Source organism: Mchenga conophoros, linkage group LG15 (genome assembly GCF_057382185.1).
Source record: "Mchenga conophoros isolate Kocher_MC1m ecotype Shallow Benthic linkage group LG15, M_conophoros_male_GT1.1, whole genome shotgun sequence".
Taxonomy (NCBI): domain Eukaryota; kingdom Metazoa; phylum Chordata; class Actinopteri; order Cichliformes; family Cichlidae; genus Mchenga; species Mchenga conophoros.
This window is the reverse complement of record NC_140540.1, coordinates 42,697,535-42,716,107: the sequence shown is the minus strand read 5'-3', so window position 1 is coordinate 42,716,107 and position 18,573 is coordinate 42,697,535. Positions and strand designations below refer to the sequence as shown.

At 41.8% G+C, this 18,573-nt stretch overlaps 1 protein-coding gene across 1 annotated transcript; it reads left to right on the top strand.

Moving 5' to 3' along the window:
- Positions 1 to 7,058: 7,058 nt before the first annotated feature.
- Positions 7,059 to 12,191, top strand: cavin2b (caveolae associated protein 2b). The gene is made up of 6 exons (XM_085246503.1): positions 7,059 to 7,410; positions 8,108 to 8,248; positions 8,348 to 8,449; positions 9,376 to 9,642; positions 9,712 to 9,864; positions 10,081 to 12,191. Exons 1-6 carry the CDS (start codon positions 7,177 to 7,179, stop codon positions 10,447 to 10,449), a joined length of 1,266 nt encoding a protein of 421 aa, XP_085102629.1. The 5' UTR covers positions 7,059 to 7,176; the 3' UTR covers positions 10,450 to 12,191.
- Positions 12,192 to 18,573: the final 6,382 nt, after the last annotated feature.

Genomic DNA, 18,573 nt, shown 5'->3' with positions numbered 1-18,573 from the left:
AAACTTGTTGATGAAATTTGGAAAGTTTTATGGGTAGTTTAGAAATTTCAAAATCACATACTAAAAGGAATTGGATCCCCCCAACTTTGTTGAAAATAAGAGATGGTATCAAGAACCAGATCTCATTATCATTTTTCAAGAAAGATCGTAGCCAATTAATCTTTAAAATGCCATTCATTATTTCAAAATCGATTGCTTTTAAACCCCCCTCTTCATAATCTTTTATCAAGTCCCTGTTACTAACATAATGATGTTTATTTTTCCATATGAAATTAAAATTCACCTTATTGATGTCTTTTATAATTCTTGGTGGGATGGCTAGGGAATAAGCTGGATAGATTAATCTGGACAAAGATTCAACCTTGGTCAACATTATCCTGCCGAACAACGTTAAATCTCTCTGTAGCCAATGGTTCAGAGTTTTTTTGCATTTGTCAGTTGTATTCTGAATATTCTTTTCTTCACTATCAGCCATGCATTTAGTTATCCAGATTCCAAGATATTTGATTTCATTTTTGACAGGTATATCATACAAAGAAGAGTGAGAACAATTGTGGATACTCATGAGTTCACATTTGTCCAGGTTCAGGCGTAGTCCAGAAGCATCAGAAAAGATCTTTATTGTATCTAAGGCCAATGGAATTTGTTCTTTATTTTTTTAGAAAGACTGTTGTATCATCGGCAAGCTGACTTATTATTAATTTGTGATTATTTATGTCTAATCCTTTGATGTTTGAGTTTATGACAGTAATAGCAAGTAATTCAGTGGCTACAATGAATAAAAGAGGTGAGATGCTGCAGCCCTGCCTGATACCTCTCTCCACCCTGAACCTGGGACATGTGCCTTCTGAAAGAGAAACACAACTATTAATATCAGTGTATAACATAGTGATCATATCCAGAAATGCATCACCAAACCCAAAATGTTTAAACGTCTTAATAATAAAAGTGTATTCAATAGAATCAAATGCTTTATGGAAGTCCAAGAACAACATAAAACCATCATCCTTAATTAGGTAATTGTAATCGATGAGGTCCAAAACCAAGCGGATATTATTTTGGATCAACCGTCCTTTGAGAAATCCTGATTGTGTTGGGCTAATTATTTCAGAAATACCTGTTTTTAGTCTTGTTGCTAAAACTTTTGTAAAAACTTTGTAGTCTGTATTTAAAAGTGTTATAGGTCTTAGATTACTTAGTTTTTTCTTATCTTTCCCCGGTTTTGGAATTAATTTTATAACTCCCTGTTTCATTGTTGTCATAAGCTCCTTTTGATTTATACATTCATTTATCGCACTGAATAATAGTAATTTTAGGTCTTCCCAAAAGTGCTTATAGAAATTAGTTGTTATACCATCTGGTCCCGGTGAGCGATCAGATGCCATGCTCTTAATAGCAAAATCAAATTCTTCTATAGTTAGGTCTTCATCACAAATTTCTCTAAAATTATCATCAATTACTGGAATCCAATTACTGATTTTGTCAAAGAAGGAGGTGACATTTTGTTCTGAGTATGAAGACTTATAAAGGTTACTGTAAAAAGTAAATACTTCATTTGAAATGCGTTTAGGGTCTGTACATTCCTCTCCGTCGATTATTAGGTTACATATTGAGTTATATTCTTGTCTACGTTTTTCTAGATTGCAAAAATAGGCAGTGTTCTTTTCACCCTCTTCTATCCACTTGGCTTTGGATCGCAAATAAGCAGCCTTGGCTCTATAAAGGTACATTTCGTCCAATTTAGATTGTAAATTATTAATTTTTCCTTTTTCTTCCTCAGTCCAATTCAATTTGCCATACAGATTCATAAGTTCTTTTACTACATTTGATTCCTCTTCTTGTCTTTGTCTGTTTAACTTTTTACCGAATGCAATTGAGGTTTTTCTGATTCTAAATTTAAGATATTCCCATTTGAGTATCGGTGTATTGATGGCTTCATCATTCTGAATATCTAAAATTAATTTTTTAATAGAATTACAATACTCCTCATTTCTCAGCATCTGACAATTAAATTTCCAATAATCCTTAAATGTGTTGTTTTGGTCTTTGCTTTGTAGTCTCAGAATAATGGCGCAATGGTCACTTAAGGGACTGTTAGAGATGACTGTTTCCTTGACATATTGTAAAATTGAGTTGGATACCAACCAATAATCAATACGTGACCTGCTTTGACCATTAGGTTTGTGCCAGGTGAATTGTTTTACATCTTCGTTTAACACTCTCCATACATCTATTAATTTAGTATCATTAGCGAATTTTTCAAATATTGGGTTTTTATGCTCTCTTGAAAACTTTGAAGGCCATCTATCCAACCATTCATCAGGAGTCACATTGAAATCACCTCCAACTACTATATAATCAGTAGGGAATTTGGTATAAAGTTCCTTTATAACTGTAGAAATTTGATGCAGCAGGTTCTTATTCTCTTGATCATTGTTGTATCCATAAACATTAACCAAAATAATCAGAGTATTATCAATATTTAACACACAGGCAACCCAATGTCCATTTTTGTCTGCCATGTTGCACAAAAACCTACCACGACATCTGTTGAAACAAATAGCAACCCCAGCCGACCTGTTTGTACCATGACTAAAAAATTTTTTATCTCCCCATTGTTGTGACCAAAATTTCACATCAGATTCCTCAGAATGAGTTTCCTGGAGAAAAAAACAATTTGCCTGTTGCCCCTTGCAGAACAGAAAAACAGCTTTGCGCTTAATTGAGTCTTTAAGTCCCCTTGTGTTAAAGGAAAAAAAAAAGAAATATTCGTTTTTAATTGGAACACGGAACACATGAACAGCTTTAAAGAGGAAGTTTAGGAGATGGAGTAGGAAAATCTTGAGGTAAAAGTCCCATCATCCGAAATGTTCCACTGTATATTCCTTTCGTAGTCAGATGTCAGCCCGTACCTGGAGTCTCTACCCTGATACGTTTGCCTTCTATGAAACCAAAAGGGCCCCTGAAGCCTGCAGCCTTGCCTTCCTTCCGTGCCTGGTCGATTTTTGGCCACAACGCTTGTCTGGATCTCCAGTCCTCTGGGGTCAGGTCTTCAGCAAAGCGGATGCCTTCTTCTTTGCACACGGGAGAAGCCTTTGTTCGCCTCCAGATGTCATCTCTCACGGCACGTCTCATAAACAGAATAATGATTTGTCGATGCTTATTCTCCACCGCTCTTCCCACTCTGTGGACAACATCAACTGCTTCTTCCATCTTCATCTTTAGGTCCGGAGCAATCCTTCCTAGAAGTTCCACCACTTCTTCTCTGATATTTTCATTTGTTTTCTCCTTTTTCCCTTTGATACGAAGACACCATCTTCTTTTGTATCTTTCCTGGCTCAATACACGATCCTTAATATCGTCATTATCTTTTTTGATTGATTCCATCTCTTTTTCCAGGTGTTTTATTTTCTTTTTGCATTCTTGCAGCTCCTCTGAATTAAATTGCACCGATTTAGCGATGGAAGCCAGCATGGCGCTATGTTGTTGAATTTGTTTGCTAACTTCGTCCATGCGGTCATCAACACGTTTTCCAAGACTCTCAATAGCTTTCAGTATAGTGTCAGTGGATGTGTTGGAGTCATTATCACTAGCCGTACCTTTTGCTTTTTTCTCCATATGTGGTTTCTCAGGAGTATTATCAGGGGTTGTTAACAGTCTGTCCCTCTTGTTGCTGCTGGAATTAGCAGTTTCCATTGGAGCTGGGTAGTCATGCTCGCTGTTTCTCTGGGTTGTAAAAGGGAGGTTTTTCACTGCCGGAGGTTTCGTGTTGTTGGTTTTCTTCATGTTCGGGCTGAAACGTCGTCAATATAGCTCAAAGGAGTGGATTTTATAACTTCAAGATTAAAACATCGGGAATTTAGTGAGGAGTTCAGATGGATGCGACTGCTCAGTCCGCCATCTTGCCCGCCCCCCAGCTGAGCCTGCAGTAGTGATGGGATTTTCCGGCTCTTTTTAGAGAACCGGCTCTTTCGGCTCGGCTCACTAAAAACAGCCGGCTCTTTCGGCTCCAAACCGACTCTTCAGGTTGTTTTGTTGCTGTAATTAATTTATTATTAACAACAATATACAATTATGCACAAAAGGAATTACTAATGTAAAAAGAAACTTGATTATATTAATATATGCTTATGAATAAATATATACGGTGGCCCCTAGTGACAAAACACGTACAAACTCCAAAGCATGTACAAACTCCAAAACACATTTCTAGCGTTAACTGAACTTCCAAAACAGAGCTACCTAGATCACTTAAATTACACAATTGAAAGCATATGTGTATTGTTTGTGTATTTATACACAAGCACTCATATATATTCAAATAATTAAAAAAAAAAAAGTTCATTTACCTGTTAATACCACACACCAAATCCGGTCGCTGGTACTTCCTGGCTTGTGTAGCCACTAGGTAACAAAACACTGCCCCTAGCATCCTGGAGCACTTCTGTTGTGTTTTGTACATTTTGGAGTTTGTACGTGCTTCGGAGTTTTTACATGTTTTGGAGTTCGTACGTATTTTGGAGTTTGTACGTGCTTTGTCTCTAGGGGCCACCGTAAATATACTTTCATTAATTCACATAAAATGTAATAAATAAATCATATAATACAAAAATCAACTATTCACATTTCAACTTTTAACTATTTAAATTTTCAGCTTTTTCCTTTTCAACTAATTTAAAGTAAAACAACACAAAACACTGCAAACCACAACACAATTAAATATAAATTAAAATATGAAAACAAAAAGAAGATGCATATTCTCTGTCATATGGGCCTGCATGAATACACTTTCTGAATCCTTTATCATCTGCAACTAAAAATAGTTGTGGATGATTACTATACCTTTCTAATGTGACGTTGTTGTCCCTGGCTCTCTTTCTCTCTCTCTCCCTCCCGCTCTGTTCCTGTGCTACTGAGTGTAACTACTGCCCCTCCCCCCTCTGCCCAGCGCAAAGCACAAGGCTCACGTGTGGAGTGAAGCGGAAAAAAAGTGCGAGAGAGGGTGAGAGAAAGACAAAAAACTCCACGGCTCCCAATAAGGAGCTGGCTCGCGTCGTTCACTTCAAAGAGACGACTGTAAGAGCTGTTTCGTTCGCGACCGATACATCACTAGCCTGCAGGTCAGAGGAAGCTGTGGTCTCTCCTTCCTCTTTCACCCTCCTCTTCCTCACTGATGGACTACAAACACTGACTTTAATAAAAGCTGACACTCCTCCCTGTGTTACCATGGTGACACAGTGAATGTGTTTTAATGAGCTGACGTCAGATATTCAGATGTTTCCTCTCTCTAACACACTCAGCGTCTTCCTGTTTCCTGTCTTTGTGAGCTGAACTCCAAGTTCTTCCTCTGTGGTTCTCCAGCTCTGACCAGGCTTCAGGTCACCTGTGATGATGGCAATGGGCAGATCAAACTGACCACAACACACATAATCATCATCATCATCATCATCATCAAGTGATTACAGCACCAGTACCAACAGGGGGTTTCAGGTTGGTTTGTGTGAATATTAAAGACAGTCTGAGTGAATCTCCGTACGTGTGAACATCGTTACTGTAGCTCAGTTATGTCTTCGATTAGAGACAAACTGGTTTTTAGTGAAATTAAAACTGAGTTTAGAACAGAAATAATCAATTAGACCAGCTACAGAACCACAATGACATAGAAAGAACATCACGACGTCACATATGTGACTGAGCACTGAGACGTAGAACAAAATGCCCAGAAGAGATTAATTTATTTATTCCATCGTTCACATTTTACTAATGTCTCAGCTGCACATATCAAACCAAAGGTGCAGGCATATGGCCCTGCACTGCAAATCGTCACCTGTGGGCCACAAACAGTTTGGGTCTGAGAATCAGCGCCGTGTGTGACCTGTAACCAGGGTTTGTAAAGGGAAGTGGCTCAAACAAACAAAGGAAACAACAAAGAGGTGAGTCCGCCCTTCGTCCTTCACGGCTGGACGGACTCACCAAGACAAAATGATGTTTGAATCAAAAGAACAAAAAAGGACAACAGAGGGAAGATTATCAGTGAAAACCTTACACCATAAAAACATTTCATTAAACTGTTTAAATTAATCATCGTCACAGGAGAGCGCTGACCTCAAGCACCCACAACCTTTCCACAGTTCCTCCTCCAGGTGGCGCTGGTTACACATACAAACAACGTTACATTCATTATATTCACTTGGACGCCTCCATCATGTTTAGTTCGGATATCTGTTTTTCTTTAGGAAACATTTTTCCTCCATATTACCTGAGCAGTCACATGACAGCAGGTGAGAACTCTGCACATCCTGGACAGGAAGTAAAGACCATCTGTGGACTGGGGAGGGCTCTGAGGGTACACCTGTGATGATCTTAGACTGCTGTGACCATAGCACATGGCAGACGGTTACTTCCTGTTAAAAGAGAGTTCTTCCTGTCCACCATTGCCAGGTGCTGTCTGACTGTCAGGGTTTCCTCTCTGATACTGCAGGGGCTTTCCTCACAGTATCATTGAATTGACTGTTGTTGTGAGTTTGCAGAGTATAAATAAAGCTGAATTAAACTTTATGAAAACGACGTTAGAGCGACAAACAGAACCTGTCTGACGTGAGCGGTGGGCGAGAGAGCTTCACACAGACGGAGAGAGAGGGAGTGTTTCCTTCCAGATGACTTCACCTTAAAAACATGAGTGAGAGACACGACTCCCTCCCTCCCTTTCTCTCTGTCTCCAAACACAAACAGCCCTTCTTGCCCTGTTGTCACGGCAACAGCCCTCTCCGCTGTGGGCGTGGCAGACCCCAAGGCTGCAGAGTTAACCCTTCAGCTCCACGAACGTGTTGCTCAGGTCAGTTTGTGAATGATTGAATGCTTTCTGACAGGAGCAGACACCTGACAACACCTGACAAGAAGTGACACACTAACGTGAACCTTCCACATTAAAAGCCCGTCTCTGTGTGAAGGTTTCCTGAGTCTGTGTCAGGCTGTGGCAGTGAAGCAGTTAAAGGTGTGGACGCTTCCACTGTTGGAAAGTTAGACGGAAAGTTTTCCTCAGAGACAGCCAATCAGAGCCCAGGACACACACACACACACACACACTGAGAGCAAGCATTCAGGAAGCAGCTCCGCACTTTTCCTGCAGCAGGGACATTTCGGACATTTTGGAGTTTCTGCTTTGACGCTGCCATCATGGTAACCACGGAAACCCACCAGTGCCAGGACCTGCTGGTCCCCTCTCAGGACCAGGACCAGGTAGACCCCGAGAACCAGCAGGAGGACCCGGCCTCGCCCTCTTCTCTCATGGCGGGACTGGACCCGGAGAAGATGAGTCAGGGTCCCGTCAACGCCATCACAGTCCTCACGCTGCTGGATAAGCTGGTCAACATGCTGGATGCCGTGCAGGAGAACCAGCACAAGATGGAGGTGAGGTTGCAGGGCCACACCTGGGGGCTCCAGCTCTGACACAGGGTCCTGAAGCTCTCACCAAACTCCAGACAAAAAACTGCAGATTTAAGTCAGTGTTCAACATTAGTCCAGTTTATCCTGGAATAGAAACAGGAAGACTTGCTGGTGTTTCCAGGATCAAAGACAGCTATGTTCAGTCATAGTCCAGACCAAACTCCAGTCAAAAACTCCAAATTTCCTTTTAAAACCCTTATTCTCCTTTCTCTGTGACCGCTCGCTTTCTGGCTCTCACACCAACGTGAGGCAGCTGCCACATGTTGAGCTCTGGTGTAATTGTGGATTCTTGTCATGTTTGTCACTGACAGACGTTTACTACAGACTGCAGATTAGGTCGCAGGCTCGCACTACAGCCTGGGTTTGTTTTTCCGGATCAGTAACAATGCTTGGGACATGTTTCCTGATTTTCAGTCACTTTATTTATCCCTACAGGGGGATTCAGAGTGCAGAGAGCGGCATATACAGGGAAACAGAAAAGAACAAGGATGAAATAAAAAAGTTCAAATCAGTGCTAAGCAGCCGGTAATATACAGCAAATAAAGCACACCATGTGTATGGTGCATAATGTCCAGAATTCAAATGTCTAATCTCTGGGATCCTCTCAGATTTTGTTACCGATGAACTATTGAACCAAGGTTATTGGCTGGTTGTGTCTCAGGTGCACCAGGTGGAGATGGAGGGCGTCGTCAAGGGAATCCAGGCTGACATGACCAAACTGTCCAAAAGTCAAAGTTTCACGTCAAACACAGTCAGCAAACTGCTGGACAAAAGCCGCAAGCTGTCCGTCACTATGAAAGAGGTCAGTGAACCCAGCACAGGTATGCAGGACACGTGTCAGTACACAGCACTGATTTACAGCACACCTGTCCCTAACCCTCTCACTTGTGCATTGATGCAGATTCGTGATAAGATGGAGCGTCAGGGCATGCAGGTGAAGAAGCTGGAGGCCAACCACGCCCACTTGATCAACAGGAACAACTTCAAAGTCCTCATCTTCCAGGTTAGTGATACCCCTGTACAGGTGGGTCAAAGGTCAGAGGTCAGGCACTCCATCAGCTGCTCTGAGCCTCTTCGGGAATATCCAGGATTTCCTGTTTTCTGCTGTGCTTTTTTGCATGAATGCAGGTGAGTTCAACCTGCTACAAAGATCCTCCCACCCCAACGTCATTTGTGAGTCACACCTGGACCAGAAGCTCTGAGGCATGCTGGGAGTTGTAGTTATGAACAAAGGAGGTCTGTTAGGGTCCAGCTGGCTCTCAGCCGGTCGCCTTATTTGGCCACCAGCTGCTACGGGAACTGAACTGGAAAAATGGACAGTGATCATGTGATCTGGTTATCATAGTGACAGTCAGCAGAGTCATGAGGTCAGTTTTTATTTCCATAGCTTGTCCTCGGGGCTGATATCAGCTGACGCGGTGTGCAGTAAAGCTGTAGTACTGCAGTATCAGTGTGTACCTATGAGGTGTGAGGAGGACTCAGCTGTAGTCAATACTACAGTTAGTACTACAGTCAGTATACTTAAAGTCAGCACTGTCTTCTCTCACTGACAGTAAACACTCCCATCCTCCCTAAATACCCAGCATTCCTCATGAGTTTTAACATGTGTATGTGAGTCAGAGTGTGTTACTGTGTGTGGTTCTTCTGTAAGCCCTCCCCTGTTGTGTTTATGTGGACAGCACTGCGCACACTCATTACTGGGGTTCTTCAGGTTCTTGTTGGTTCTGGTTCTGGTCTCTGTGGTTCCACTAGAGGTGAAACAAAAAAAAAGTTCTCCTCACTGGGCACAGTTGCTTTTTTCCTGGTTTATCAAAACCTTGAAGTTCTCCTTTTGTTCCACCAAGATCCCCCTGGAGTCAGAGGAGAGGTCTCTGGTTCCTCCACAGATCACCGGACAGCCTCCTCATGCTCTCCTGTGTTCCACTTTAGGAGGAGAACGAGATCCCCTCCAGTGTTTTTGTGAAGGATCCTCCTCCATACCCTCGGGATGAGATTTTGGAGGAAGGTGAGGAAGTGGAGCCGGGCAGCTTGGATGGCAACCGTTCCCAGGAGGGCGGGCTCCAGACTATCGACCTATCATCTGATGAGGACGTTGGGCTGGAGGCAGAGGTAGAAGACGAGGAGGCATGGCCTCAAGATTTGGAGAACATGGAGAAGTCCAGAGCTGAGAAACTGAAACGATCCAGCCTGAAGAAGGTGAGAAATAAAGACAGTGAGGCAGGTGAGAGTAGTCACACAGACAGGTAATCATGTCCTTGTCTACAGGTGGACAGTCTAAAGAAGGCGTTCTCCAGGCAGAACATCGAGAAGAAGATGACAAGGATCGGAACGAAGATCGTTTCTGCCGAACAAAGAGAGAAGATCAAGCAAAAGACTGCCAGCCTGAAGGTTTCACCTTTGAGCTTCCACATGAGGAAGGTACAGAGTTATTCCTCTTACTATTTTCCAGAGACGCCACCAATGTACCCATTAGGTCCCAGTATGTTCCCCTCACAACGTTACCCTAAAGTTACCCTAAAGTTACCCAGTCCACATGGAATGTTCCACCAAAGTCTTCTGAACAATGTCCGAGTGTTCCACTGAGGTTCCCCTTGGGTTTCTCTGGATTTCAAATCTTTGATTTTGTGTTTACAGCCTCGCAGCAACTCTGAATCTCAGCTTCCAGAGGCCTCTGCTCCAACTGGGGAGACACTTACTACTGAGGCTAACATCCAGCTCTCCCCACTGGGCAGCACTGAGCAGGAGGTCTCCTTCACAGAAGTTCATGCCCAGCTGGCCCCAACCGAGCAGCAGCAGGAGGAGGAAGTGAAAGAGGAGGAGAAGGAAGAGGAGAAACAAGAGGAGAAGGAAGAGGAGACAGAGGTGGTGAAAGAGCAGCAGACGTCAGTTGTGGTGGAGGCTGATGTGTCGGTGGTTTCGGAGGGAGTTGGAGAGGAGTATGCTCTATCCTCCACCCTCCCTAAGGAGGAGAAAGGAGAGGAGGAGAAGGTGGATGAATCCTAAACACTCCTCTGATAATGGAGTTTCATTAGTGACAAAACAAACCTGAGCTATGATCAATCAGAAAGTCCTCATCTTCTTAAATTAACATTTCAGTGTGCCTGGGTTCTTTTTAGGCTTTCCTTCCACAGAGGTTCTTCCTAGGTTCTCCTTCAATTCCCCAGTTAATTCCTTAAAGATTCCCAAAGGTCATTGTAAGAACCCCAGGCATCCTTCCAAAGTTCACTCAATAAACGGCTTGCTGAAGTTCCTCTACAAGCCCTCCGGGGCATCTCCATGTTCCTGGTCTTTATGCCAAGCTAGTCTTAGTAGCTGTTTGCTGTAGTTTCATATTTACAGACCCAAAAATGTTGAAATGTTCCTTTAAAGTTCGGAGCTCAGGTTTGTTTTATATATATTTCTGAGTATTGATAAACCCCCACAAACAGTCCAGTCCAGTGTTACATGTGATCCTGTAAACCACGTATATGTTACACTCCTTAGTGTTTTAGGTTGAAGTATGCATGACGTCAAGAACTTTAGTTCCTCCACTGATCTGAAACCTAAAGCTAGAACCTGGAGATATGGGGTTTCTACAGGAATGGGATGATTTTTATGTTCCTTCTTTTATTGCTGATATGCGTTCTTTTTAAGCAGCTGACTGATGTAACTGTGATGATCGGCCTGATCCGAAACATAAAACATTCACCCAGTTGAACCCAGTGATGTTCTAAACCCTCACCTGTCAATCATCCAGATCTCAGGGAACACAAGGTTAACATGGTGCTAAACAGCCCCCACAAGGTTTACAAAATGTTCTACAAGCATTCACCTAATTTGATCCTTCAGGTTATTAGAACATTATACCAGTGTTCCACTAAGGTTCCCAAGAGATCCCTAGATATTGTTAACCTGGTAGTACCCTAATGACCCCTTGAGGATTCCCAAAGCATTCTGTCAAGGTTCTACTGACATTCCCAGCATGATCTCCAGGGTTTCTGTAGTATTCTGGTAACAATCCCAATTCTAACCACGTGTTGTCTAAAATGTTCCTCTGGTGTTTATGTTGAGTTTTTATTTGGTTAAACTGGTTGGTTTTGATTCTCTTAGACTCTTTTTGTCCCAAAAGATTCAGTCTGGTTCTCCAGAAAATTCTCATCTTTGACTGCTCTGATGTTCCACTAAGTTTTTTTAAAGGTTTCCAAAGATCAACTGTTGGTTACACTGAAGCTTTTCTACAAGATTTTTACATTTGGAACTTGCTTCACTTGAAGTTAAACATTCCCCAGTGTCTTCTTAAGCTCTCCCAAAGATATTCCAAATATTTCCTGAAAGGTTGCCCTGACATGACTCTACATTCCACTGATATGTTCTCCTAATGTTCCCCTGTTGTTTTCTTTACATTCTGCTGAGGTTCTCCTGATGTTCCTGCCTGTTCCAGTTGCTGTGTTGATTTACTAAACATGAATTTTTATCTAATGTTTTCTTATTCAATCAATATCTTTTGTCCTCTCTGAGGGACTCAGCTTTTCAATAACCTGCCATTTCCTGCTTATTAACCATACAGAAGTATTTGTGACCAGGGTGTTAACCTCCTCAGCAGACCTAATCAGACTTATTGATCAGTTTGTTGCTTTCAGGTGTAGCATTTCTGTTTTGCTTGTTTTTATTTTACCACAAACTTTGTGCTGCCAAAGAACTGATTTCCTTTTTCAATTAATTATCTAATCCTCCATATAATCAATAAAACCTGTGAAACCACACAACTGCCTCTGCTTCTGATTTAATGACTGATTAATGATCGGATGAACATAGACACAGATTTCAGTTTATGAAGCTTTAGTTATTATAAAGAAAATCAATTGACTATTAATTGATTGATTTCCGCCAGCACAGACACAAACAGAGAGAAGTACCTGCTCACAGGTAAAAGTCCTCCATGGATGTCATATCTTTTAGACCCCATTCCCACAAAACTGCTCAAAGAAGTCCTGCCATTAATTAATTCTTCGATCTTAAATATGATCAACCTATCTCTAATAATCGGCTATCACAGGCCTTCAAGCTGGCTGTAGTTAAAGCTTTACTCAAAAAGCATCTCTAGACCCAGCAGTCTTAGCTAATTATAGGCCAATCTCCAACCTTCCTTTATATCAAACATCCTTGAAAGAGTAGTTGTCAAACAGCTAACAGATCATCTGCAGAGGCTTATTTGAAGAGTTTCAGTCAGGTTTCAGAGCTCATCACAGCACAGAAACAGCTTTAGTGAAGGTTACAAATGATCTTCTTATGGCCTCTGACAGTGGACTCATCTCTGTGCTTGTCCTGCTAGACCTCAGTGCAGCGTTCGATACTGTTGACCATAATATCCTATTAGAGCGATTAGAACATGCTGTAGGTATTACAGGTACTGCACTGCAGTGGTTTGTATCATATCTATCTAACAGACTCCAATTTGTGCATGTAAATGGAGAGTCCTCTTCACCCACTGAGGTTAATTATGAAGTTCCACAGGGTTCAGTGCTAGGACCAATTCTGTTTACATTATACATGCTTCCCTTAGGCAGTATCATTAGAAGACATAGCATACATTTTCACTGCTACGCAGATGGCACCCAGCTCTATCTGTCCATGAAGCCAGATAACACACACCAATGAGTTAAACTGCAGGAATGTCTTAAAGACATAAAGACCTGGATGGCCGCTAACTTTCTGCTTCTTAATTCAGATCAAACTGAGGTTATTGTACTCGGCCCTGAAAAGCTTAGAAATATGGTATCTTAGCAGATTCTTACTCTGGATGGCGTTACCTTGGCCTCCAGTAACGCTGTGAGGAACCTTGGAGTCATTTTTGACCAGGACATGTCCTTCAACGCACATATTAAACAAATATGTAAGACTGCATTCTTCCATTTGTGCAACATCTCTAAAATTAGAAATATCCTGTCTCAGAGTGACGCTGAAAAACTAGTTCATGCATTTATTACTTCCAGGCTGGACGACTGTAATTCATTATTATCAGGAAGTCCTAAAAACTCCCTGAAAAGCCTTCAGCTAATCCAAAATGCTGCAGCAAGAGTCCTGACAGGGATTAGAAAGAGAGAGCATATTTCTCCTGTTTTGGCTTCCCTTCATTGGCTTCCTGTTAAATCCAGAATTCAAAATCCTGCTCCTCACATACAAGGTCTTAAATAATCAGGCCCCATCTTATCTTAATGACCTTGTAGTACCATATCACCCTATTAGAGCACTTCGCTCTCGCTCTGCAGGCCTACTTGTTGTTCCTAGAGTATTTAAAAGTAGAATGGGAGGCAGAGCCTTCAGTTTTCAGGCCCCTCTTCTGTGGAACCAGCTTCCAGTTTGGATTCAGGAGACAGACACTATCTCTACTTTCAAGATTAGGCTTCAAACTTTCCTTTTTGCTAAAGCATATAGTTAGGGCTGGACCAGGTGACCCTGAATCCTCCCTTAGTTATGCTGCAATAGACGTAGGCTGCCGGGGGATTCCCATGATGCATTGAGTTTTTCCTTTCAAGTCACCTTTCTCACTCACTATGTATTAACAGACCTCTCTGCATTGAATCATATCTGTTATTAACCTCTGTCTCTCTTCCACAGCATGTCTTTTTCCTGTCTTCCTTCTCTCACCCCAACCAATCACAGCAGATGGCCCCGCCCCTCCCTGAGCCTGGTTCTGCTGGAGGTTTCTTCCTGTTAAAAGGGAGTTTTCCCTTCCCACTGTTGCCAAAGTGCTTGCTCATAGGGGGTCATATGATTGTTGGGTTTTTCTCTGTATTTATTATTGTGCGATCTACTGTACAATATTTAGCGCCTTGAGGCGACTTTTGTTGTAATTTGGCGCTGTAGAAATAAAATTGAATTTAATTTAATTGATTTGAATACCATTACATTATATTTACTGTGCTCATGCAAAAAAAATAATGGCGGATCAAAATGAATGTTGGTGCCAATCTTTGGCCCATCTAAAGTTCTAATTATAATAGCACCCAAATATTACTTCAAATGTATTTTATGGAAAATATATAAGTTTTTTGTTTTTTTCGGCTAAAAAAACAGTGCGCTCATGTAAAGAAACTGGGATTTAAAGGGTTAAAACACTGAAAATATAATTAATACTTGATATGAATATTTTAGGCAGAACTAGTTTTAAAAGACTGACTCATTTAAGGTGGAAAATATATTAAATATTAATATATAAATTTTTTTAGCACTTTTTGGGGCGTGGCCATTTTTTGGCCTTAGGATCAAAGATGTGTTTTAAAGCAGCGGTCCCCAACCCCCAGACCGGTACCGGTCCGTGAGTCGTTTGGTACCGGGCCGCGAGAGTTAAGGCTCAGGTGTGAAATGTATGGTTTTCACGGTTTTTATCGGTTTTTCTGTCACGGTTCTGGGTCCGTTGGACCCAGTATTTTGAGTTTATTGTGTTTTGATTTAAGTTTGCATCAGGGATTGTGTTCTTGTTCTCTTGTCGTGTTATGGTAATGTTTATGTCTATTATTAGAGTTCCATGTTTCTGTTTATCTGGGTTTAAGATGTGGGTTTAGTTTCATATGTCATTTCAAGTCTGTCTCTGTCTAGTCTGTGTCTTAGTAAAGTGTGTTTTGTTTCCTGTTTTATTGTGAAGGTCTGCGTCTCATGTGAGTGTGTTCAGTTTTACCTTTGTCTCGTCTTGTTGATTATTCCCAGCTGTGTCCACCACCTGTGTGTAATTCCCCTGTGGTTCTCTGTGTATTTAAGTCATGTCTTCCGTCATTGTTGTTGCTGGTCCGTCTGTGTATTCCACCCTGCCTCATCTGCGTTTCTACCATGTCTCACCCGTGTGTTCTCCCTGCTGTCCGCCGTTAGTCTCTTCTGGTCATTCTCGTTAAGGTTTGTGCTCTGTAGTTTAGTTGATCCCAGTATAGTTTAGTTCTAGCTCCATTTGCCGTTTGTATTTACTTTCATGTTCAATAAACCACCTTTACACCTTCACGACTGCCTGCATTTGGATCCTCCTTCATTTCCTCCACACGGCTCACCTCACTCACCGTGACAGTTTCAGCGTTATTTTGTTATCGTTTTTATCCTTAACTCGGTTTTCCCGGGTTTTTTCACGTGTGTTATGAATAAATCTTCTTTTTTTCGGTACCGGTACTAGTTTTATTTTGATGTATTTATCCGCGACACCTTAAAGGCCGGTCCGTGACAATATTGTCGGGCATAAACCGGTCCGTGGCGCAAAAAAGGTTGGGGACCGCTGTCTTAGGGTTTCAAGAGGCAGTCAGACTGGATGCTGCTGGGCTGACCAGCAAGATTATTGGCTGTTTAGAAAAACATGGGCTGGACTACAGACAGAACCTTGTTGGCCAAGGGTATGATGGAGCATCTGTGATGAGTTGGTCACATTCTGGTGTACAAGCTAGGATAAAGGAGGTGGCAAAGTATGCTTTCTACATTCACTGTAGTGCCCACTGCTTAAACCTTGTCATAGTAGATGCAGTCCAAAGTGTGCCTGATGCAGGAAATTTCTTTTCTTTGCTCGAACGATTATACACATTCATATCTGGATCTTACGTCCATCAGAAATGGCTGACAGTGCAGCAGGAAATGTTTCATGGGGTACCAAGAGAACTGCAGTGCCTTAGTGAGACACGTTGGTCTTCTAGACATATAGCATGTCGCAATATCGTGAACAGGTTGCCTGCAATTTTGCGTGTACTAGAAGAGATCTCATCAGAGAACAATGCACAGAGAGCTGTAGAAGCAAAGGGCATTCTGGTTCAAATGGATCTGAATTTTGTTGGTTGCCTTGCACTCTTCAGAAAAGTATTGAGTGATTCTATTATGGTTTATTACCGAACTGAATCCTTTTTTGATGACCTGTGGACTGATATTGTAGAAACGTGAAAAAAGTGGCATTTCAACCCAACACATCCCAAAACGATCAATACAGAAAGCAAGAAAACTTCATGATTCTCTCGTTAATTCTACCCTTGGACAGCATGCAGACCCAGACAGCAAACAAATGTTCAGAATTCAAGTATTCTACCCAGTTATAGATTGTATGATGGGAGAAATGGAAAGACGCTTTTCTAGGCTGAACTGTAATATTATGAAAGGTGTTCAGGCATTAAATCCATCAAGTGGCACATTTTTGAGAGAGGAGGATGTACTACTTCTTGCCCGTGCTTATGACTCCAATACTGACGATCTGAAGCATGAAGTACCTCAGATTAGGCGAGTCTTAGAAAGACTTGCAAAGAGTGATGAAACAGTTCCTACCACTCTCCTACAGTTTGTGAGTTTCTTGGAGTCGTATAATGATGTGTTTTTTGAACTGTTCCGGCTGTGCAAAATAGCTGTAGTGTAGCCTGTCAGCAGTGCATCTTGTGAAAGGACTTTTCTCTGCTTTGAGGATAATTAAAAACTATTTACGATCAACTATGACAGAGGAAACACTGTCCAATCTGTCTATACTCAGTATTGAATCCAAACACACAAAAGCATTGGATTTGGATGAGTTTGTCAGACGGTTTGCTAATCAACATGGAAATCGCCGCATTCAGTTGTTGTAGACACAGTATTCCTCAACGTGGCCTAATGTAATGAAAAATAAACTTTAATTCAATTCAATTCAATTCAATTTTATTTATATAGCGCCAAATCACAACATAAATTGCCTCAAGGCGCTTCATAGATACAGAGAAAAACCCAACAATCATATGACCCCCTATGAGCAAGCACTTTGGCAACAGTGGGAAGGGAAAACTCCCTTTTAACAGGAAGAAACCTCCAGAACCAGGCTCAGGGAGGGGCGGGGCCATCTGCTGCGACCGGTTGGGGTGAGAGAAGGAAGACAGGATAAAAGACATGCTGTGGAAGAGGGACAGAGGTTAATAACAGATATGATTCAATGCAGAGAGGTCTGTTAATACATAGTGAGTGAGAAAGGTGACTGGAAAGGAAAAACTCAATGCATCATGGGAATCCCCAGCAGCCTACGTCTATTGCAACATAACTAAGGGAGGATTCAGGGTCACCTGGTCCAGCCCTAACTATATGCTTTAGCAAAAAGGAAAGTTTGAAGCCTAATCTTGAAAGTAGAGATAGTGTCTGTCTCCTGAATCCAAACTGGAAGCTGGTTCCACAGAAGAGGGGCCTGAAAACTGAAGGCTCTGCCTCCCATTCTACTTTTAAATACTCTAGGAACAACAAGTAGGCCTGCAGAGCGAGAGCGAAGTGCTCTAATAGGGTGATATGGTACTACAAGGTCATTAAGATAAGATGGGGCCTGATTATTTAAGACCTTGTATGTGAGGAGCAGGATTTTGAATTCAATTCTGGATTTAACAGGAAGCCAATGAAGGGAAGCCAAAAAGGGAGAAATATGCTCTCTCTTTCTAGTCCCTGTCAGGACTCTTGCTGCAGCATTTTGGATTAACTCAAGGCTTTTCAGTGAGTTTTTTGGACTTCCTGATAATAATGAATTACAGTCGTCCAGCCTGGAAGTAATAAATGCATGAACTAGTTTTTCAGCTTCACTCTGAGACAGGATATTTCTAATTTTAGAGATGTTGCGCAAATGGAAGAACGCAGTCTTACATATTTGTTTAATATGTGCGTTGAAGGACATGTCCTGGTCAAAAATGACTCCAAGGTTCCTCACAGCGTTACTGGAGGCCAAGGTAATGCCATCCAGAGTAAGAATCTGGTTAGATACCATATTTCTAGGCTTTTCAGGGCCGGGTACAATAACCTCAGTTTGATCTGAATTAAGAAGCAGAAAGTTAGCGGCCATCCAGGTCTTTATGTCTTTAAGACATTCCTGCAGTTTAACTCATTGGTGTGTGTTATCTGGCTTCATGGACAGATAGAGCTGGGTGTCATCTGCATAGCAGTGAAAATGTATGCTATGTCTTCTAATGATACTGCCTAAGGGAAGCATGTATAATGTAAACAGAATTGGTCCTAGCACTGAACCCTGTGGAACTCCATAATTAACCTCAGTGTGTGAAGAGGACTCTCCATTTACATGCACAAACTGGAGTCTATTAGATAGATATGATACAAACCACTGCAGTGCAGTACCTGTATTACCTACAGCATGTTCTAATCGCTCTAATAGGATATTATGGTCGACAGTATCGA

Bases quoted from the DNA above. Each gene is read 5' to 3' on its own strand.
- cavin2b (XM_085246503.1), top strand. From the start codon at position 7,177: ATGGTAACCACGGAAACCCACCAGTGCCAGGACCTGCTGGTCCCCTCT. The intron at 7,411-8,107 runs GTGAGGTTGCAG...GTTGTGTCTCAG, and splicing joins AGAACCAGCACAAGATGGAG to GTGCACCAGGTGGAGATGGA. The intron at 8,450-9,375 runs GTTAGTGATACC...GTTCCACTTTAG, and splicing joins TCAAAGTCCTCATCTTCCAG to GAGGAGAACGAGATCCCCTC.